Genomic DNA, 22,332 nt, shown 5'->3' on the forward strand with positions numbered 1-22,332 from the left:
GTCCCTGCACCTACAAAGCTGGAAGCTGAGGCTTAGGTGCTTTCGGCAGATCCACAATATTAATTTTATTCTCTGGATGTTGGGGAGGACGAGAACAGGGTTGGAGTCAGCCCTTTTCTGGTTCCTTGTGGCTTCCCTCACGTTTGCGCTCCTGGATCTGACTGTCCTGTTTTTGAGTCTGTTCTGAGGGCCTCTTGCTTGACCCCCGACGGCTGAACATGGATAGCCTGCGCCACAGCACGGTGATCAGAAGACTTTCGTTAGATCTTTGTTTTTGGCGGCCTGTGTTGTCCAAATCGCCTCCGTTGCCTGCAAAGGCCACGAAGCCACTTTGTTCAGTTCTGCTCTTATATTTTTGATTGTGCGCCTCGTCTTTAAAGGCTGAGCCATCTCTCCAACCCCAGTTCTGATCTCTCTAATCCAACCTCTTGAGGCAGCCCTTTCTTAGGTACTTCCCACTCCCATTCCCCTCCCGCGACCCTTTTGTGAGTCTGGTCCTACCTTCCCCGTTCTCGTCCTCTCTTGCTTGGTCATCAGAGGTCTGATGGTCCTTGCCTTGACAGCAGCCCATGGCCCCGAGAGGCGCAGGACTCTGCCACCCTCCCCAGCCTGCTTAACTCTGGGCCTAGCTTTTGTGACGTCAGGTCTCCCACAGCCCGGGTTAGGGAACCCCTCCCACGCACAAACCACCTCTCCTTTCTCCCATCACAAAAGGTTCAGGATCTGTGTATGTTGGACTGTTTATTAACAAAATGAGCAAGGGTCTTTCAAGGACTGGTGGATCCAGGCCGCTTCTTTTTCTTTCTTCTTGTTTGGAGCGTCACTTGTGTCTGATCCAAATCGGGGAGCTTCCGCTTGGCAGCTGCCTCCAAAGATGCCCAAAGTTCATCTGTCTCTGTGTCTTCTGGGGGCACCATGTTGGACTCTTGAGGTTCTTGAGGCTCATCCTGATGAGTGAGAAGGAAACTCAAGAATCAGTGTCAAGGGAGTAGATTGGCAGAAAGATAATGCCTCTGGACACCACTACTTTGATCTAGAAACCAAAGCTATTGTGTTCTGGAGTACCTCACCCTTGGCGATAAGCCTATAAAGGCTTGAACATCCCTCAGGGAAATTAAGTTACAGTAAAGAGACAGCCGTGGTCTGTGTTTAAGCTGCCTCCCATTCTCTCCACCGAGAATTCCTTGTCATCATGCCTTTGGCTCTCACATTCCTACACCTAAGTAGTTGCTCACCTCCCAATTATCCCTGCCTGACAGGAGGAGGCAGTTCAGTTGAGACTTGAGATAAACCTGTAAAATAAAAGGGGTCGAGTCCAGATGAGCTGAGACAGAAACTTGAATGTGGGGCACAGGGAGCAGGAGAGGCTCCAGAAAAAGATGTTGGAGTGAATGCTAGAGGGCTGGACTCTCACCTTATGCTCTAACCCACGTGGATTTCGGATCCTGTGTATCCTCAAGACTCTGTCCAAGCCACAAGAGGCTAATAGGGGCTTAGAAGGGTGGCACTGCAGCCCACGGACACTGCCTGCCAGCCCCTTCAGACAGCCCAGTAGACGCCCTGGAGAAGGTGGAGGAATCAGTGCTAGCTGCCTAGCTGATGGACATTTACTTAGTTACTGTTCAAGCCACTTATGTTTCAGTACTTAATCTTCAAAATACCTGAGTTACCAGTGATATTCCAATTTTACAGGTAAGGAAACAAAGACACAGGGACCAAATAACTAGTCCAAAGCCAGTTTTTGGTAATTCCAGAACTTGAACCCAGGGAAGGAATGTGGCACTGTCAGGGCTCAGTGACCTGCCCCCCACCCCGTACTACCTTTCTGTTTGCCCCTCCCCCGCTCAAGCAATCCGTTGTCCACTCACCTTTCCGAAAATCAATTTCTGCTAGCTGCCCATGAGTGTTCCCTACGATGACAGAACTATGGAGGAGACCAGACAGGGGCTCAGTACAACTTCTGGAGTCATTCCAGATTCTCTCCCCTCAATACTCACTTGCCCTCAGGAGTAAGGGTCATGGCTGTCAGTGGGTACTCTCCATAGGTGGCCTCTAGGACTGGCCGGCGCTGAGGAGAGACTGGATCATAGACACGGACCTAGAGGAAGACTGTGGTATCACAAGAGTATCCTTACCTACACTGGCCCCAATTATCTTCATCTCTAGTATCATCCTTCTGAAGACTGCTTACTATTTAGTTTTCTTTTTTTCAAGACAGGATTTTTCTGTGTAGCTCTTGCTGTCCTGAAACTTGCTCTGTAGACCAGGTTGGCCTCAAACTCACAGAGATCCACTCACATCTGCCTCCTGAGTGCTTGGATTAAAGGGGTGCCTGGCAAGACTGCTTACTATTTATAAGCCCCTCAGAGAAATTTCCTCATTTGAGGTATGTCCCTCATCTCATCTCAGAATGTTTGGGCAAGAACTGCTTAGGAGCACGAGCACCGGCTGAGGGCAGATGTCTATGTCTGAGAATATATGTAAATATTTTGTCTCTCGTATGCGCATCTGATGGTAGCAGAGAAACAGAAAAGCAAGCTGGACCAAAGCTAGGGGGTGGTGGATTTCAAGCAGGAAAGCTTAGCCTTACCAAGGGAGGGGTGGGGAGCTCTTCATATGTTATGAACAAAGGCCTAGCATCTAAATTAGACTTTAATGTGAAGGACTATACAAATGGCAACTAGTGACCCAACCTGCTCGAGTCTCAGAACTTCAAATGAAATAAGTCACAAAAGATCCCTAGCCAAGAGCTGAGACCAGAAAGGTGTCCTCAAAGTATATTAGACACATGAATATTGCTCTTGCTTTTTCTTTTATTCTTTGGCTCTTTACATAATCTTGGGGGCCCACTACCCAGCTCCCAAATAAACCATATACATGAAGTCTTTTTCTTACTTATGAATGCCGACTTTAACTTAGCTTGTTTTTTATCCAGCTTTCCTTAAATTATCCTATCTACCTTTTGCCTCTGGACTTAGACCTTTCTCTTTCTTCTGTATATCTTACTTTCACTCTTCCTCTGTGGCTGGGTATGTGACTGGCCCCTCGAGTCCTCCTCTCCTTGTTCTTGCTCCTTCTTCCTCTTTTTTTCTCACAGGTTTCTCCTTCTATTTATACTCTCTGCCTTCCAGCCCCACCTATCCTTTCTCCTGCCTCGCTATTGGCTATTCAGCTTTATTAGACTTTATTAGACCATCAAGTGCTTTAGACAGGCAAAGGATCACAGCTTCACAGAGTTAAACAAATGTAACATAAACAAATGCAATACATGTTTGCATCATTATACAAATGTTCCACAGCATAAACAATATTTTACAACACATGAGGACTACAAATTTGACCAGAATACGCCCAATCTTGTCAGATCTCATGAGCCTGGTTAGTAGTAGATGGGAGGACTATATAATTGTCTTGACAGCCAACCTGATATCTACTCATGATATCTGTTCCCTATGGAACCTAGTGTGAAAGGAATACTCCCTTTGTTTTCCCTTCTAGGTAGGAAAAATAGAAAGTCATAGTTTAAGAAATTGTATCCTAGAATGCAGTAAAGGGAAAGTCATTGGCTCAGCCATGGGCTTGACCAGCTGAGGAAATATGAACTCCTTTGAGAGCCCAGGAGAGAAGACGACAGTGAGACAGCATGGGAACCTATTCTGCTAGGAGACAGTTTTTTCTAGAAAGTTGTTTCAATCCAGGAATAAGCAAAAGAGTCTCACCTGGTGGTATCCTGTGCATGTGACAAGCTTCTGTGACCCAGGGAGGAACTGTATATCCTGGTCCCAAATAGGAACCCGTAGATCCAGCCAATCATTCCGCACCTGGTATGAAGGTACACATGGAACACAAGGTAAGCTTGACCTGCTCCTTCAGTCCTCCATCCCCCGAAAGCCCATATAAGCCCCAATCACAGTCAGTGGCCTCCAACTTCAAAGAAAGCATCCCCCCCCCCGCCCCATCCCTTATCACTTACATTCTTGGCCCTGAACACTGGCTGCTCAGATCTCTGTAGGTCCCATACTTTCAAAGCATTCTCTTTCCCACATGTGGCAACCACATGAGTATGTGCTGGGTCTTGGCGCATCCTACACACCCCAGGACCCACCTTCAGTTCCAAGAGCTGAAAAGAATTAAAGGCAAGTCAGTCCCAGAGTCCTTAGCCGTTAATCTTCTGCCCACCAAATTCCCCATTAGACCCCTACGCCCTGGCTCCCACTCTCTCCAACCACTAGGGCAGGTGAACCTTACTGGGTCAGATGCTTCCTTGTCATTGTCACACCAGACTCTAAGGATCCCAGAATCCACACACGTAATAAGGGTGCTACAATCAGAGAAAGGAACATTGGGATTTTAAAAAGTGTAAACCAGGTTTAGTGGTTCATACCTACCTGTAAAGGGCATGGGAAGTGGTGCGGGGGCGGGGGGGGGGGGGGCGGCATGGCACCAGGAATTCAAAGTCAGCCTGAACTACTTATTGAATTCAAGGCCATCCTGGCTATATGAGACCCTATCTCAAAGACAAACGAACACAAACCAAACAACAATAACACATAAATCAAGAAGCCCAAACCTTTTCCCAGGTTCTGGACAGCCTGAACCTATGCTCTTCGTCACATCTGCCTACCTAGATTTTAGCTCTATATTGCTTGCCTGGGCTGTGGCAAACAGCAGCTCTAATGCTCCTCACTCCTACAGGCTCAGAGCTGGGTCCATGGCACTTCCCGTACAAAACCCAACGTATTCTCCATTATCAATGAAATACAATCTCAACTTAGAACAAAAGCCCTTTCCATTTAATCTCAACCAAATACAAAGCCAAACCCACCTGCATAAAAAAAATGCTTCCTTGACTTCAACCTCCAAATGCTATTTGTCCTATTAGTCTTTTAACACTTAGTCTCTGTTCAGTTAGTGTCTGCTTTTTAGGATGTTCTTATCTCTTGACTGTCAAGATTATTCTTGTACGTCAAGACCCAGTTCAAAACTCCATCCTCTGCATATTCTTTCTGGAGCCCACCTATTGAATTACTAACGCAGTCTTCTCTCCAATCTAGAGAAGCTGCACCTAGATAACTAAAGATAACTAACCTAACCTATGGGAATCTTCCTTCCTAGTCATCTCTTGGAAGTTTCATTATCTTGTTGGTTTTTGTCAATCACTACTTAAAAGCATGAGAATACTTGCACAGAATAGTATAAAGTAGTCAGGACAAAAACTGTTGGATGCAAACTTTATGAAGGCACATATTTTACCCAGACCCTTGTACTTTTCCCTGATATCTGGCATTCAGTAGCTTTCCGATAAATGCATGTTATAGGAATGAATGAAAGCAAGAACACGGTTTGCAATCACCCATAGGCTGTATCATATAAGGGTTTAACTTCAGCATTCACTTCACCCAAGGGAGACTCAATGCTCTTCCTGCGACCTGAGCTAGGGTATGCTCCTTACCCATCGGCCTGGGCGAGACCTCGGAATGTGCCCTCCCCGCCTGGGCAGTGTCTCTGCCTCTGGAATGTACCCTCCTCGGCGTTAAAGTGCTTCACAGTCCTGTCCGCGCAGCCCACCAAGATCTGCCAGCAGAGAGAAGGGAAGGATGGGAGAAGAGCAGGGCTGCCGGGCCCGTCTCCTAGCTCAGGCCGAGCGAGTGGTCACTCACCTGGGTCTCGCCACCTGCGCCCCAGCATAGAGCATTCACCGCCTCCTCACGCCTCGGCTGTCCGGACGGCGTGAAGTTTGACGCATGTTTCCGCTGAAAGTTCACCCCTGAGGGACGAGGACGTCAGTCACGCTGGATTGACAAGCGACTATTACACTTTCGGACGAACAACTCAAACACTCACCTTTCAGGATCCCCGTCTCGGTGCCGACCCACACATGGTTTCCTAGCGGAGAGGTGGCCGCCATCGCAGAGCAGCCGATGACTCGACTTCCGGCGCGCTACTACCTGCATCATCAGGGGGCGCCGGATTCAAATCTTGACGACACGGAACTTCCTCCTCTCCCTTCCCCTCCTCTCCTCCCCCCTCCCCTCCTCTCCCCTCCTCTCCTCTCCCCCTCCTCTTTCTTTCTCCCCCCCCCCCTTTACTTTCTCCCTTCCTCCCCTCCTATCCCCCACCCTTTGTAAAAGGTCTTTCATCGCAGCACCCCGGAGGCAGTCAGAGGCAGGTGGAACTTTGTGGGTTACTGGTCAGCTAGGGCTACACAAGGAGACCCTGTCTCAAAAAACAAACAAACAAACAAACAAACAAACAAACCGCAAGAAACAAAGTGCGGAGGAGCGCTCCTGTCATTAACCCTAGGACTTCGCAACCCCTGTATATTATAGCTCAGGTCCGCTTTTTTTTTTTTTTTATAAACCAGGTTAGCCATGAACCCACTTTGTAATCTAGGCGGGGCTTGATTTTATTTATTTATTTATTTATTTATATTTATTTATTTATTATGTATACAATGTTCTGTCTGTATGTCTGCAGGCCAGAAGAGGGCACCATTATAGATGGTTGTGAGTCACCATGTGGTTGCTGGGAATTGAACTCAGGACCTTTGGAAGAGCAGGCAATGCTCTTAACCACTGAGCCATCTCTCCAACCAGGGGCTTGATTTTATAGTTCTGACTCAGCCTCACAGTAGTTGGGGATTACAGACTGGTTTCAAACACGCTCAGCTTGGACAGCGCCATTCTGGAAGCTGGAAAAGTAGGGACCGCAAAACTCTGCCAATCCCACCTTGTTTTAGCTTTACGGAAAAAACAAAAACCAAAGAAACGGAAAACTACAAACAGGATAATCTTGTTTATGGAGAACTGAAAAGTAAGGATTATTTTTGCGCTGCCAGTGAAAAGCATGCTTTCTGAACTGCCATGCTGGGTGGGTGGAGCCTGCTCTCATCGGTCTCTCTATCCTGTGTTGGCTATGTCCCGCACTATTAAAGGAATTTCAGAAGTGATTCATTCTTTTCTTCTTTCCTTCCTTCCTCCCTTCCTTTTTTTTTTCTTTCTGCTTTTGCTTTTGTTTTGTTTTTCGAGACAGGGTTTTTCTGTATAGCCCTGGATGTCCTAGAACTCACTCTGTAGGCCAAGCTGGTCTCAAATTCACAGATATTCGCCTGCCTCTGCCTCCCAAGTGCTAGGATTTAAGGCGTGTGCCACCACTGCCTGGCACGTGACTTCATTCTTGACCATAAATTAAAACTGAATATTTTTAAGGTTTCTCTGTAGCTTTGAACCTGTCCTGGAACTCGTTCTGTAGACCAGTTTGGCCTCGAACTCACCAAGATCTGCCAAGGGTTTAGTGAATCCACTTTGCAGACCAGGCTGGCCTTTGAACTCACAGGTCTGTTTCTGCTTCCCGAGTGCTGGGATTAAGGGCAGGCACCACCACCACCGCCCAACGTGTGACTTCATTCTTGATTATAAATGAAAACTAAAGATGGAAAGTGAAATTGTCAATCCGTTTAGGTCAGTTTTGAAAAGTAGAGACCACATTGTTTTATTTGTTCACATTGAGACTCCATAATAGAAAAAATAAAAAAGGCTCTACTTTGGAAAACACAAATTTGCAAGGTTAATATGAAACATCTCTCTTTTAAGTCAAGTGTGGTAGAACACACTTTAATTCCAATACTCAAAAGATTGGGTCTGGGTTACAGAGGGAGGACTGAAACTGAGACCCTGTCTCAAAAAAGACAAAGATGTGTGCATTTGCTTGGAGCAGTGGCTCAGAGGTTAAGAGCACTGGCTGCTCTTCCAGAGGTCCTGAGTTCAATTCCCAGCAACCACATGGTGGCTCACAACCATCTGCAATGAGATCTGGTGTCTTCTGGCATGCAGACACACATGCAGAAAGAACACTGTATAAATAAATAATCTTTTAAAAAAAAGACTAAAAAAAAAAGTAAGTCATTTAAAAAAAAGTGTGTGGGAGAAAGGTTCTCCCAAATATATGCTGCAAAGCTTTAAACAAAGAAACCCCGAGTCGGGCAGTGGTGATGCATGCCTTTAATCCCAGCACTCAAGAGGCAGAGACAGGTGAATCTCTGTTTGAGGCCAGCCTGCTCTACAAGTCCTAGGACAGGCACAAAAATACAGAGAAGCCCTGTTTCGAAAAAAAAGATAAGAAAAATGAAAGAACAGAACCCGGGAACCATTAGTGAACATGTGGCAGAATGCCCTGGTGCTTTAGTGGGAAGAACAACCTGGGTATGAATTTAGAAATCAACCATTCTGGCCTTGTCCCCAACTACTTTTTAGTAGTTTTTATTTTATGCACTTTGGTTTTGCCTGCATGTATTCCTGTGTGGTGTCCTATTTACAGATTACAGAATTACAGTTGTGGGTCTCTGGAAGAACATTATGTGCTCTTAACTGCTGAGCCATCTCTCCAGCCTGCCCCCCTTAACTACACACACAAAGGGTCACAATGGCTTCTCATACTCCACAGCCTTACCTAATGATTAATTTTTTTTGCCAAGGTCTGTCCCCTTTTCTGTTCTTTTCATTTTGGCAGGAGACAGGAAGACAGAGTAGTTTGACAGTCTTGTTTTCAGCCTTGTTACTAGTTTTTTTGGACGAGTTAGCACAGGACTTGTGACACCAAAAATTACATTTTAAGCTTGGATTATTATGCATGATACAAAATGCCTCTGATCTACAAGTCTAGGACTAAGAACTTGAAATGCTGGAAGCTTTGAAAGATAATCACGTTTTTTTCATTCCTCTAATCAAGTTTGCTCCGTTGGCAATGTTTGATCACATACGGCAGAAGAGCGGCAGACTGGAATCAGTGATTGGAAACTCGATGTATAATGAGTTTTACTTTCTATGCCTCTCAAGAGATTCTGGGTGTTTTTCCGGGAACCTGCATATGTACTTAGATCCTATCCACCTTCAAATTTGGCTTTAATCTGTGGTAGTAGGTTTATTCTTGGAGGTGGGGATTAACAGATTCACCTGTGCCTTTGTGCTAGTGCTGCAGGGTATGGCCATCATGTTTAGCAGCCGGTATTTCAAATGATTCTGAGGACGTCATGAAACCTAGGGTTCAACATCACCATCAAGCAACTGGTATTGGCAGACAGGTTTTCAGTTAAGGATAGACTAACCTGGCGACAACAGCATATGAAACTGGTGTGGCAAGCTTGATAGTAACTCACAATCTCAGGGTAACAGTGGAAAACAAACCCAGTTCTCAGAAAACCTCCAATCAAAAACCTACTAGCACATTAACTAGCAATATCCCAAAACTTGATTCCTAGAAACCATGCAACCTTCAAGGGAGATGGGGAAAATAGCTCAGTAGGTATTAAGCCTGGCCGTTCTCATGCTTGATCCTCATAAATGTGATCCAAACGGGCAAAACAATGAAAGCCCCCAAATGGTAGTAGACATGGGGCTTCATCATATCACTTCTAGGCAAACATGGTCATCAGAAGTTCAGTGTAAAATACCAAATGGTCAACTGTCATATACCACTACTGTTACTTTCTTTTGGTTTCTCTACAGCTTTGGAGCCTGTCCTGGAACTAGCTGTTATAGACTTGGCCGACTTGCCTCTGCCTGGGATTAAAGGCATGCACTACTGTAGCCTAGTAGATTCTATTAACCCCACGGGGGCACAGTCCTGGTATAGGGAGGCAATCACAGGGCAAAGAAATTTTCAGGACATTTTAAAAAAGCCACATGCTACCTGGCCTTTGGACCCAAATTCCTATATTCCACCCAAACCTCCTTTATTCTGCCAAACAGATAAACCAAACAACAAATGGCAAACAATTTTATTAAGTGAATGATGATACACAACTACAAATTATTGAGGGAACAGAGATCTTTGTTCTTGGAGATCTGCATTCCTGTAAAAGTAAGTTTTAATTAAGTTGATTTAGCATGCCAAATGCACCATGGACAACCCTCTGCCTTCCAGATACACCTTTTGCCTAACCAAAATTCCAGCATGCCCACTCAATACCAACTACCTAGTTACCTACCTACCATTCACAGGTTCTTCATTCTTCAGACCTAGGAAAAGACAAGCTACCTTTTATCTCTTATCACGTGACAATTCTTTCCTCTCTATAAAAACTCAGTCCCTCAGACAGTTCCTTCTGGAACAAATTTTCCTCTTTTCCCCCAGCCAGCCCCAGTGGGTTCACCTTTTCAGGCTCTGGGGCTAGGACAGGAAGTAAGACATGTGAAAGTTTCTTCATGGGGAAACTAGTTCACACCTTACACACCCATGCTTTCTCACCTTATCCCAGCCGTGTGATGATGCGCCCAACTTCCCTGCAGAGACAGAGCAGAGAATAGGGCCATTATCCTTACTGCTTGTAATGAAAGCTTATTTTACAGAATTCATACACTAACTTAATAGTTCTCACAACTGATCCAGCGTTATCTCACAACTCAGAAAATACCTTTCTCCACAGTTATCAGACTGGGGCGGTATTCAACTCATCACTGGTGAGCAGGAATTTACTAGACCAAATCATTACACAATTTACACAGTAAATAGCATTACAAAAGCATTTACCTGGCAAAGTTGGTTCCTCAGCTCTAGGCCAGACACCAGATCTGAAAAAAGATAGTCAACGCTTAAAACATGCAATAAATTGTCTTGATGTAACCCACTTTTCTGTGATAATTCAGATTTCCAAGTCTCAACAGCAACCATCAGCCGAACGAGATTCTATGAAAGTCATCACATGAAGCTCATCAAATGCCTCCAGGAACTTGAAACCCAATGTCACATGTATGAATACACTGTACTTACCTCTGAACCAGCAAGGACCGCTACTGCCAACAGAACCTGCAGAAAAGGAGCAAACTGTTGGATGAACGGCTTGATATACAGCCACACCCACACTCTACTATTCAGTTTCTCAGGTGTTCTTATGTTTTCATTGGTAGTCATAGTGAGCTAGTTGATTCATCACAGAAACTGCCTACATGGACCCTATCAAAAAAAAAATCAGCTAACCTCTGAATGCTGGCGATTGATGGCATACAGGAATTATCTTCTCCTAAATAAAGAAAGTTAATTAGCTAAAATTTCAGCAATAGTTAATACCTTTTTTTCCTGAGACAGGGTTTCCGTGTAGCCCTAGAACTCAGAGATTCTCTTGCCTCGTCAGTGCCGGGTTCAGGAAGCTCAGTATCTCACCATGCCTAGTTATCTTACTATTTCTAACAGACAGCCAGGAGCATGCTATAATTCACCCCCTTGTTATTTGGCTCTTATAAAACCAATTGTCAGTCACCCCACTAGCAAAATATTCAGTACTGCTTGACTTTGATTATCTGTGCCTAAGTATCTAGGAGAAATAAGGAGGCACATTGAATTATCAGAGAAACACCAGAATACTATGACTAAAGGAGGGTGACAATTCCATCAGTCTAAACAAGTTCAGCTCCATCAATATGAACTCACCTTTAGACAAGCCATCAGGACAACCTGGAAAAGAGTAGTAATCAGTTATTTTCAACCATCAAGATGGACCAGGACTTCTTCATCGCCACCAACTGCCATCAGAACTCTAACATGCTATTAATTCAACCTTCACAGAGCATCAGCACATTGATTCAAATCATCTGACAGTGACTTGGTTTTTAATGAATGGGACTATTGAGATGGTGCCCTTTAAAAAGCAGAACACATCAGCAGCTAAGAGAACTGTGTGCTGCTTCGATGTTTTCCCATTAGACTCTCCAGCCATGGAAAATCACAGCCTCATTTGGGCAATTACCTGTATTCATCCTGGGAGGTCGTCTGCATTCCTCAGAATATCGTTACAGGATGCTGGACAGGAAAATCAAATTACTTAATTTAGTTATTTATAGCCATCCCAGTCCCCCTCCATCCTCATAAGCCCACTTTTCAGCAGAGAGATGACATCACTACAATTCAGGCATATGCTTGTCATTTACACTCATCATTAAGTGGTCATCTAGACGTGCTCCCTCTTGTCCGCGTGAACCATGATCACCCACCTGAACTGCCAACAAAACGTCCTACTTGTAAGGTCAATCTAGCCTTGTTCCAAATTGTAAACTCCGCTTTCATTAACCATATCTGAGCAAGAGAAAATGGAAACGAAAACACTTCAGTAACAGTCTTCCCTCTAAACCAAACCCAGGTATCTGCCGCAGACTTGCGCTACTCAGAGATTTTTATGTTCTCTCCACTGCACCATCAGAAAGAGAGAGTTCAGCTTTTATATCATCCCGGTAACACATTTACCCACAGCAACCAAAAACTAGTTAAGCCGTAAGTACTTACTCTTAAAAAGGACGCACACTTCCATGTTTCCGTATACAATCATCCCAAATCTGGAACGAATTAGCATTTGGTTATTTCTACGCCTCCGTTTAAGAGAAATCTGGGTGGGGGCAGAAGGCTTTAGGTACCGGGCCAGCCTCCTCAGAATTACTTATCCTCATGGAAATCAGTACAGGTCTGTGAAAAGGAAATCATCATCGGGGATGGCCCTGCACCGCCGCCACCATTTTGTCCTTCACAAAGTCCTGCTGTTTCCGAGGTCCTGAAGACCCCTAAACTTAACTAACGTCCCTGCCCCAGTTACCCACGTTACACAGAATCACGTCTGGGAAGCGCTTTGTTCACGCGGGCTCTAAAAGCAACTAAAACCAGCAAAAACAATTGCTTAAGGAAAAGCCACGCGTGGTGGTTCATGCCTTTAATTACAACAAAGGCAGGCAGATATCTGCAAGATAAGATCGTCGCCAGCCGCGGATACAGCGTGAGTTTGGTTTAAAAAAAAGAAACCCAATCAAAGGAAAGAGTACTTACATGGCGCACAGAAAAATGAGACCGAAAAGGACAACGGACGACACTTAAATATCATTTCGCAGAGGACCACGGGATTTGGAGGAGGGACCAGCAGGGACGCATGCGCCCACGGAAACGCCTGCGAGCCGGAGGAATTGTGGGTAGAGAGTTCCACTAAGGCGCGTGAAGAGCGCTCCGCCTCTAATTTGTGGCGCGAAAGTGGCGCAGGCGCTGTAGGGGAATGCGGCGTCACGCCCTGCTGCAGCCAGGTGTTTCCAACCCACGGCAAATGAAACGTCATCGCTGGAGGTTGGCTTCGTGACCTCTCCGGTTTGATTGCGTTACGGTCTCCGGTCCCCATCTCTTTACGTGCCCTCTCTTACGCTAAAGCCGCCTGTAGATCCATCTCTATGGATCCCGAACCTAATGAACACTCCACCGGCGGCGTCGTGGTTCCCCGCCAGCCGCCCGGCGCGCAGATGGGGCCTGACGTCCAAGCTGTCAGCGCAGGGGGCGACTCAGGTACTGGACCACTGGCTGAGCTCGGTTGGAGACCTCTTGCATGGAGCCTTTTAGGGAAACGGAGTCAGACCTCGATGCCCCCGCGTCATTCTGGAGACAGATTCATCTTGGCCCGAATTGAAGTAGGGCCAACACTAGGTGTCATTTATGGAGCATGTCGCATGTTTTTGTTCTTAACAGTGCTATAGTTAAACCTGGGGCTATCTGCATGTGTAGACAAGTGGTCTACTACTGAGTGTGACACCTCTCCACCCAAATGGGTTTACCGTTTCAAGCATTCTATAATTGTTTGTTCACAATACCAAGAGGCAGGGACATCGGACATCGACAACCTCCATTTACACATGGGTGGTCTTAGAAATGAGAGCTCTGGGGGAGGTTCTTAAATTTACCAATTGTCTAGGTCACAGTTAGCTATAGACTGGCATCACATCATTACTCTTTTTTTTTTTTTTTTTTCCCGAGATAGGGTTTCTCTGTAGTTTTGGAGCCTGCCCTGGAACTTGCTCTGTAGCTCAGGCTGGTCTCGAACTCTAGTGCTGGGGTTAAAGGCGTGTGGCACCACCGCCCAACACCATTAGTCATGTATAACAAACATCTATGTGCCTAAGCTTTCGTTGTCAACACTTATTACTCTCTTGCTAATTGTTCTTCTGCATGACCTCATTTAATAATCCTGCTATTCGAGTTGGAAGGTGTTAAGGTTAAGTCATAGATGAAGAACCTGAGGCCTAAAGAGATTAAGTAATTTACTGGATGTTATCCAGATAAGCAATATTAGTTCCAAGGTATAAATACAGACAGCCTGATTACAAAATCAGAACTGGTTGCTCTTGTAGAAGATGTTGGTACAATTCCCAGCTCACAGCCATTGGCAATTCAAGTTTCAGGAGATCTAATACCCATTTCTGACCTCTAAGGTCACCTGGCACACATGCAATACTTATACTTGCATGCAGGCAAGACACTCATATACCTAAATTAAATGAATTTAAAATTTAGTAAAAAAACATGCTGGACATTTTGGCCTTTAATCCCAGCACTGTGGAGGCAGGGGCAGGCAGAGCCATCTCTCCAACCCCCAGTAAATTTAGATTTGTTTTGTTTTATACTTATTTATTTTATGTCTGTGAATGTTTTCCTTATATCTATACAGGCATGCTATATGTGTGCCTGGTGCCCAAGGAGGCTAGGAGAGGGTGGTACCATGACATATGACTAGAGCCTCCCCACCTTTTCTTTCTTTTGACCTTGCTAGGCTAGTCTTTGTCTCCCACTCCCCACTACAAACAATTTTATATGAGTGTATTGCCTGCATGTATGTCTGTGTACCATGTGCATGCAGTGCCCATAGAGACCAGATGAGGTCCTTGGATCCTCTGAGGCTGGAGTTAACAGATGGTTGTACTCTGCTATTTAGGTGCTGTCAATTGAACCAGGGTCCTCTGGTCGAGCAGTTGGTTCTCTTAACCATTGAACAATTTCTTTCCTTCCTTCCTTCCTTCTTTCCTTCCTTCCTTTTTTCCTTCCTTCCTTCCTTCCTTCTTTCTTTCCTTCTTTCTTTCCTTTCTTTCGGTTCTGAAGTATTTAGAACAGGGGTTGAAGTGATGGCTCAGCAGTTAAAATTAAATGCTGTTCTTGTAGAGGACCCAAGTTCAGCTTCTAGTACCCATGTTGTGTTGCTAACAACCACCTGTAACTTCAGCTCCAGGGAACATAACTCCCTTTTCTGGGCTTCTTGGGCACTTGCACATACATGGCATATATTTACACAGACTTAATATAAGTTAAAATTAAAAAGAAAACAAAAACAAACCAAAACAAAATCCCATTTTCCAGATGAGAGAAGTGAATATTTTATTAAGTTACCCCAAATCACTTCCTGGCCACGGGGGCAGAACCGTTACTTAGTTACTCTGATTTCTATATTTGACCAGTTAAGGAAAATGATCCAGATTTTGGGAATATTCAAGCTTGAGTGCCTGGATGAAAAGCAGGCCCACCTTCACTGGAGATTGTCTATTCTGGAAGTAAATATTTGTAATTTTTTATTGTCTACTGATTTGGACATTTTATTTTATTTTTGGTTTTCTGAGACAGGGTTTCTCTGTGTAATAGTCCTGGCTGTCCTGGAACTAGCTCCGTAGACCAGACTGGCCTCAAATTCACAAAGAACTGCCTGCCTCTGCTTCCTCCAAGTGCTGGGATTAAAGGCTTGCACCATGATCGATTGGGCATTTTGTGATTGCTATATTTGAAAGGGAATCAGGCGCAGCAGGGACTCCCTTTCAGACTCAGAATGAGGCAGAAACCACACCCAAACGTGTGTTTTCACAGAGAGATTCCTTATTAATTAAGCAGGGAAGAAAAATTAAAGTGACTGCTTTCTGACTCAGGAAGACTCAGGAAAACAGCAGCAAATGACCTTGCAGGTGTCATTCTTAAGAGAAAAAGAGAAGGTCTTTGTTAGAATGGGCTAGGATGCTGTGGTAAAGGATCAAGGGGCCAGGGGAAAGGGAGCAGGGGTATCTGTCCTGGAGGGACAAAGGAATGCCTCTGGGTGGAGGGGGACAGACATGGCACATAAGCTTATGGCAGTTTATAAAGGTAAAGGAGGAACCCTATATTAGGATGAGGTCTTTAGTTTTAATTAGGCCTGCTAGGGAAATATTAGACCTTAGTGACTAGCTGAATAGGGAGAAGGGCAAGGCCTGCTAGGGCCTTATGCTTGAGTGGCACTAGTGTCCCTTCAGTATTGCCTTGTCAGTTCTTAGCCTCTACCCTCTAAATACTGGGATTACAGGTTTGTTTGTTTGTTTGTTTTTTGGTTTTTGGTTTTTGTGTAGCTTTGGAGCCTGTCCTGGAACTCACTCTGTAGACCAGGCTGGCCTTGAACTCACAGAGATCTGCCTGCCTCTGACTCCCGAGTGCTGGGATTAAGGGTATGTGCCACCACTGCCCGACTAGGGTTTTATGAGGTAGTGAGATTCAAACCCAGGACTTTTTTTTTTTCTTTTTCTTTTTTAAGACAGTGTTTCTCATCTCTGGCTGTCCTGGAATATGCTTTGTAGACCAGGCTGGCCTCAAACTCACAGACATTCACCTGCCTCTGCCTCCTGAATGCTGGGATTACAGGCATGTACCATCACTGCCTGACCAAAACCAGGATCTTTTTGTATGCTAAGCCTTCTACTAACTGAGCTACATTTCCAGCCTCCCCCCTAGTGTTTTGTGTTTTGATTTTAACCACAAATGGTCACACTGCAATTTCTTCCCTTCTCGTCCATTTTTACTTTGTAGCTAGGGTGTTCAATTCCCAGCACCCATATGGCAGCTAATAACCATCTGTAATTTCAGTTCCAGGGAATTTGACACACTCTTCTGGTTTCCAAGGGAGTGCCCATGGTGCACAGACATACATGCAAACAAAACATCCTTACATAAAAATAAAGCCTTTTTAAAAATTTAAGTTCCTGTCTCAATTCCCAAGCTTTCAGTGACTCTCCACTGTCCTTAGGGTACAGTTCAGTTTCATGACTACTGCTGTAAAGAAACACTGCTTCCTTACCAATTGATTTCTGCCTTAGTTTGCTTTCTGTTGTTATAAAGCACTCTAACGAAAAGCAATTTAGGAAAGAGAGGTTTATTACAGCTTACAGTTTCAGGTTACAGTTCATCATTACCAGAGAATCAGGACAAACCTCAAAAAAGTCAAGAATAAAAATAAACAAATGCAAACATGGTCACCTGCTTGTTTGCTTGTGCTCAGCTCAACCTCTTTGAGACAGCACGGGACTCCTACAGAATGAAGGATGCCATATACACAGGCTTTGTCTTCCTACGTCTGTTAGTTTAATTAAGACATCACCCCCCCCCCCCCCAGACATGGCTACAGGTCAACCCAATGTAGTTAATCCCTCATTGGGATTCTTCCCAGGTGATTCTGTGTTATGTCAAGTTGCTAATTAAAATTGACCATCTGTTTCTTTTTAAAACAAATCTTTATTGCATTTATTTTGTGCGTATGAATGAGCCCACATGTGCAGGTATGCCACAGTACATATGTAAAGGTCAGAAGGCAGTTTTCAGGAGTTGTTTCTCTCTTACTATATGGGTCCCAGAGATAAAACAGAGGTCATCTCTGTTATATGAGTCCTAGGGACTAACTACCAGGCTTCAGAAGCAAGTGCCTTTACTTGCTGGGGCTATCTCACCAGTTCCCTCCCCTGAGCCTGAGCCACCACTGCTACTAGTCACAAAATTCCTGATTTAATCTTATGCAGGTGAATCATTTTCCTATTACCTAACAAGGTATAAGACACAAATAGAATTCAATATGTAATTATTAGTTTATTGCTTCCGCTGCTTAGACGGTAGCTAGATGGAGAAAGATGATGCTAGATAGGTACATGCATGCTAGGCGGTGCTTAACCACTAAGCTATACAGATGTATATATATATTTTGGTTTTGAGAGCTTGGGCTGGTTTTGAATTTTCATTCCTCCTGCCTCAATCTCCCGCTATTTTTTTTTTTTTTTTACTGATCCTTTTCCAGTTCAATTGATCACCCATCACTGGTTATGAATTAAATGAGCTTGCTGTTAGAGTTCTGATGAATGTTTGGTCAAAGAACAACCCTGCCCCCACCTGGTAGCAAGGGGCACTGCCTCCCTGTAGTGAAGAAATGTGCAAATGACTAGAGCTTCTCTTGGTACTGGGAAACCCAGGGGAAAAGTTCTCTGTCTATCTGTCAGTCTTAGTTTGTTCTAGATCCAGCACAGGGACTTGAACATGCTGAATATACACTGTGCCACTGAGCTATACCCCTAACACTATGCATTTTAATTTTTTTTTAAAGGATTTATTTATTGTGTATACAGTGTTCTGCCTGCATGCATGCCTGCAGGCCAGAAGGGGGCACCAGATCTCATTATAGATGGTTGTGAGCCACCATGTAGTTGCTGGGAATTGAACTCAGGACCTCTGGAAGGGCAGTTAGTGCTCTTAACCTCTAAGTAATCTCTCCAGACCTTATTTTGTTTTATATTTTTGGTTTTTTGAGACAGGGTTTCTCTGTATGGTCCAAGTTGTCCTGGAACTTGCTTTGTAGACAAGGCTGGTCTCAAACTCAGATATCTGCCTGCATCTACCTCCCTAGTGCTGATGTTAAAGGCATGTGCCACCACTTCCTGGCTGTATTTATTTATTTAATCATTTATTTTTGTGTATTTACTTGTTCATGTGAGCAGGTGCCATGTTGCAAGTATGGAGTTCAGAAGACCATTTTTGAGAATCAGTTCTCTCCTCCCATCATATGAGTCAGCTCAAACTCAGGTCATACTTGACAGCAGAGACTATGCAAGATTATCTTACCAGCCCCTAATTTAATTTTATTTGTTTCCTATGGTTCTGAGAACTGAACACAGGCCTTATGTGTGCTGGGCAAGTGCTCCTACTACTGAACTACACCCCAGTCTAATTAATAGACAGAAAAATTAATTAATTTAAAAAATTTATCTTATGTGTATGCATGTTTTTTGCCTGCATGTATGTTTGTACACCATGAGTGTACAGTGCCCTTGGAGACCAGAAGCGGCTTAGGAACCCCTGGAACTGGAATTAGACATTTTTTTTTCATGTTCTGCTTCCATTTCATTTATTGTTCTGATCGTCAAAATACATCAGGTGGCCAGTCAGAAGGCATGGGCACTGGGAAGTGTGGATAAATTACAGACTGTTCTTAGCTGCCTTGTGGATGCTGGGAATTGAACTCTGGTTTTATGGAAGAACAGTCAGTGCTTTTTTTGGGGGGGGGGTTATTTATTATGTATATAGTGTTCTGCCAGCAGTGTGTCCTTGCAGGCCAGAAGAGGGCACCAGATCTCATTACAGGTGCTTGTGAAGCACCATGTGGTCGAACTCAGGACTTCTGGAAGAGCAGTCAGTGCTCTTAACCACTAAGCATCTCTCCATTTCCCACGATTATTTTATTTTTGAGATCATGTTTCCCTCTGTAGCCCAGGTTGGTTTGGAACTTGTGATCTTCCTACCTCAGGCTTCCAAAGTGCTAGGATTACAGGTGTTTCTTACATCAAGCTTCCTTCTACTTAGTTTTTCAAGGCTGTCTCAGAATATGACTGGCACCCACAATTCTTTTCATTTCTTCCTTTATGTAGTCTATTCAGGACACCCTCTATTACATAGATGCCTTTTACATGACACACAAACAATGATGGTTCCGATAGGGTCTAGGTTACCTGCTTTTATCACTTCTATTTTCTGGTTTTGCTTCAGACTGGAAGAACCGTTTCATGCTATCAAAGACTTGCTGGGTGTGTGTGACATTAGGACTTGATAGGTTCAGACAGTATTCAGCTCATGATAGGGTCTTCTGTATGTGCTGTGCCTCGGTGTTTCTTAGTGCAGTGGCTACATGTGATGAGTGTGGTAGTTCATTCCTACTCATCTTTGCATCTTCAGTGGCTCAACTGTGTCTCTGCCTTCTTCACTGTCAGCTCTAGACAGTGGTGGAGCCACCACTTAGCTTCTGAATGATGCAGATGCCTCTCTCACCAGTACATTCCTGCTGACTTTGGTGTATGTCTCCTCTAGGCCTTCTCTTGGACTTCAGTTCTCACTATGGCCTCACATAATCTACTTACCCCAGTATATCTGTTGTATTTACTTTGTTTTTGTCTTTGTTGTTGCTTGTTTCTTAGTTGGGGTTTCATGTAGCCCAGGCTGGCCTCAAACTTGCTATGTAGTTGATGGTTACTTTGAACTTTTCCTGCCTTAGCACTTGGAGTGCTAAGATTATAGTAGGGCTGTGCCTCCTCTGTGCCTGACTTATGTGGTGGTAAGGGTAGAGCCAGGGCTTTTCAAGTGTTAAGCACTCTACTAGCTGAGCTACATCTCGTGAACCAGCACATGGTAAGAAAGTACCCCTCCTCTGAACTGCATTCCCAGCCCTTTAAGTTTATTTTAGTCAACTCTAAATTATTTAATCATACTAGCAGGGTATGAAACTCTCTATTTGCCTCTGGAATCTCAAACTCCTTCCTTTTTGTCTTTCTCGCCTCTCTGTCCTGTAGCCCAGACGTGTCTCACTGTGCTTCTGAGGCTGGCCTTGAACTCCTAATCCTCCTACCTCCAATTCCCAAATGCTTGAATTGTATGCATATGCCGCCATGCCTGGTACCTCTGACCTTTTTCTCTCTAGTCTTTTTTTCTTGTCCTCCATTGTCACCATTTTGTTTTAGCTTGAATGGTAATAAGACTTGATTTGTTTTTCTACACAAGCCACTTCATCCTGATATAGTAGTGCTTGACTTTGTTTAGTTTCTTCTAGGAAGGGATGGGTCAGTTTGAATCCTACAGTTCATCCACTCATTTACCAAACACGTATGAAGAGCTTAGAGTATGGTATCTGAGAAGACAAATTGATTGACAAATAGCACAAGGCTCTCTTGTCACTTGTCTTCAAGAGCAGACACTCAGACAAGGAAGCAGAGACAAGAAATTGTGGGCCCTGCATTGTAGTAGTGATCAACAACAGATGTGGGGAAAGTAATCCCAGGTGTGTGCTCTCTCTCACAGCAGGGCAGCAACATATACAAGAGGTGTAAGACTGGAAATACCGCGTGTTCTGAGATTGGCAGGTGCTGGAAAGCTGATGTGACTGGACAGTAGTGATTGAAAAGGTGTGCTGGGTGAAAGGCCTGAGGAGTTGAGTTCACCTCTCTAAGTCACGTAGGAATTGATTTCTGCTGCCTGGAGCTGTGGGGCTAGGAGATACTACGCTAAAAATTTATTTCATGGGGACAGTGAGCACATGGAGGTCGGAGGACAACTTTTGGGAGTCAGTTAGTTCTCTTTCCACCATGTGGATTGAACTCAGATTGTCAGGCTTGGTGGGCAAGCACCTTTACCAGAAGAGCATTGTGTTGGCTTGACCCAGTGAGCCATCTGGTTGGACTGAGATGCTGTGTTTCTAGGAGCATCACACTGAACCATCTCAAGGAGTGTTTCTGCTTGTACAGCCCGCAAACCTTGAGTTTTCGTATAACTCTGGGTATAACTCTGCCCTGAACCCTTCTTATCTGGCATGCCCAGGGCAAGGCAGACCTCTTATCATCTGTGAGCACTGGCATGAACCTTAACCTCTACCCACTTTGCCTCTTCCTAGGAGCGGTGTGTAGGCTTTTCTCTAGTGAGGCTGGGAGGATCTTGGGGAATTTGAAGGGGCAATGGCAGGTAATGAGACTTTTCACACCCCTTTCTCTCTACTGTTTAGATCTTGGCGTCTGCTTTCTTCCAAATATATAGCAATCTTGGCTGCCAGCCTAGGTGGGAGAAGGAGAAAGGACCTGTTTTCTTCAGCTCCTCTCTGAAAATAACTCAGCTGGCTGTGGTAAAGAACAAGAAGTTCCTGAGAGTGTTGGCACCTCCTAGTGTGGATGTCCAGTTGTCCCTACTGTGAAGCTAGCCTGCCCCATTTACCTTTCCTCTTTCTAAGGACCTCTTGGCAGGGGTGGGGTGGGGTCAGGGGTGGGGGTGGTGAGGGGTGGTGGGGGTGGTATGGGATTTGGGAAACTTTCAGAGTGTGGGCTGCCTCCATGGCCTAGCACAGTCAAAAATGGTGTAGGAAGCCTGGCACACTGGAGGGTTTGAGACGTACTTCAGAGTACTGTCTTGTACATTCAAAATGCCTGAATGCCTTTGGAATGCTTATTCCAGCCCCATTAGTCTCTTCCCAGTGCCAACATTCTCTCACTAGTAACTAGGGTAGGATAGGAAGGGTAGTGTCCACTTCAACTGCGGTTCTCTACTCAGATTAATTTTAAATGGGGAGAAGAAGAACGGATTAAAGTTAATTCTATGCAATTAATGAACAAGGGTTAGGGGTGGATGCTCAGTAAATAGTTGCTGCCTGAGGAATTTAATTCTGGGTTTTGAAAGTTGCTTGGGAGTAAGCCCGGAGGAGAAATCCAGGACCTGAGCTAAATTCGGAGTCTCAGAAGACCTGGT

General features: G+C 44.7%; 2 protein-coding genes, 1 long non-coding RNA gene and 7 other non-coding genes across 11 annotated transcripts; all 10 read right to left on the reverse strand.

Annotated features, from left to right (window-relative positions):
* Window positions 1-37: 37 nt before the first annotated feature.
* Window positions 38-696, reverse strand: Tex54 (testis expressed 54). The gene is made up of 2 exons (XM_048458521.2): window positions 502-696; window positions 38-309 (listed from the first exon to the last, which is right to left on the reverse strand). The coding sequence occupies exons 1-2, from the start codon at window positions 569-571 to the stop codon at window positions 107-109; spliced, it is 273 nt and encodes a 90-aa protein (XP_048314478.1). The 5' UTR covers window positions 572-696; the 3' UTR covers window positions 38-106.
* Window positions 697-728: 32 nt separating this feature from the next.
* Wdr74 (WD repeat domain 74) lies at window positions 729-5,971 on the reverse strand. The gene is made up of 11 exons (XM_048458515.3): window positions 5,845-5,971; window positions 5,661-5,767; window positions 5,453-5,574; window positions 4,249-4,321; window positions 3,974-4,120; window positions 3,720-3,821; window positions 1,998-2,098; window positions 1,869-1,924; window positions 1,415-1,560; window positions 1,236-1,292; window positions 729-947 (listed from the first exon to the last, which is right to left on the reverse strand). Exons 1-11 carry the CDS (start codon window positions 5,906-5,908, stop codon window positions 768-770), a joined length of 1,155 nt encoding a protein of 384 aa, XP_048314472.2. The 5' UTR covers window positions 5,909-5,971; the 3' UTR covers window positions 729-767.
* A 3,787-nt stretch (window positions 5,972-9,758) lies between these two features.
* LOC125415534 (uncharacterized) lies at window positions 9,759-12,907 on the reverse strand. Of its 2 annotated transcripts, XR_007236629.2 has the most exons (11): window positions 12,805-12,907; window positions 12,274-12,323; window positions 11,985-12,066; window positions 11,741-11,793; window positions 11,425-11,448; window positions 10,975-11,017; window positions 10,768-10,803; window positions 10,528-10,568; window positions 10,246-10,280; window positions 9,986-10,016; window positions 9,759-9,850 (listed from the first exon to the last, which is right to left on the reverse strand). It is a non-coding gene; the product is annotated as an uncharacterized LOC125415534 (long non-coding RNA). The 2 variants fall into 2 exon arrangements; XR_015003193.1 differs by lacking the exon at window positions 9,986-10,016.
* Window positions 10,084-10,209, reverse strand: LOC125416014 (small nucleolar RNA SNORD22). The gene has a single exon (XR_007236741.1). It is a non-coding gene; the product is annotated as a small nucleolar RNA SNORD22 (small nucleolar RNA).
* On the reverse strand, window positions 10,395-10,462 carry LOC125416013 (small nucleolar RNA SNORD31). Its single transcript, XR_007236740.1, has one exon. It is a non-coding gene; the product is annotated as a small nucleolar RNA SNORD31 (small nucleolar RNA).
* On the reverse strand, window positions 10,635-10,703 carry LOC125416012 (small nucleolar RNA SNORD30). The gene has a single exon (XR_007236739.1). It is a non-coding gene; the product is annotated as a small nucleolar RNA SNORD30 (small nucleolar RNA).
* On the reverse strand, window positions 10,872-10,935 carry LOC125416008 (small nucleolar RNA SNORD29). Its single transcript, XR_007236735.1, has one exon. It is a non-coding gene; the product is annotated as a small nucleolar RNA SNORD29 (small nucleolar RNA).
* Window positions 11,518-11,590, reverse strand: LOC125416009 (small nucleolar RNA SNORD28). Its single transcript, XR_007236736.1, has one exon. It is a non-coding gene; the product is annotated as a small nucleolar RNA SNORD28 (small nucleolar RNA).
* LOC125416010 (small nucleolar RNA SNORD27) lies at window positions 11,867-11,935 on the reverse strand. The gene has a single exon (XR_007236737.1). It is a non-coding gene; the product is annotated as a small nucleolar RNA SNORD27 (small nucleolar RNA).
* On the reverse strand, window positions 12,150-12,225 carry LOC125416011 (small nucleolar RNA SNORD26). Its single transcript, XR_007236738.1, has one exon. It is a non-coding gene; the product is annotated as a small nucleolar RNA SNORD26 (small nucleolar RNA).
* Window positions 12,908-22,332: the final 9,425 nt, after the last annotated feature.

The sequence above is a fragment of the Myodes glareolus genome, chromosome 7, assembly GCF_982192425.1.
Source record: "Myodes glareolus chromosome 7, mMyoGla1.1, whole genome shotgun sequence".
Taxonomy (NCBI): Eukaryota; Metazoa; Chordata; class Mammalia; order Rodentia; family Cricetidae; genus Myodes; species Myodes glareolus.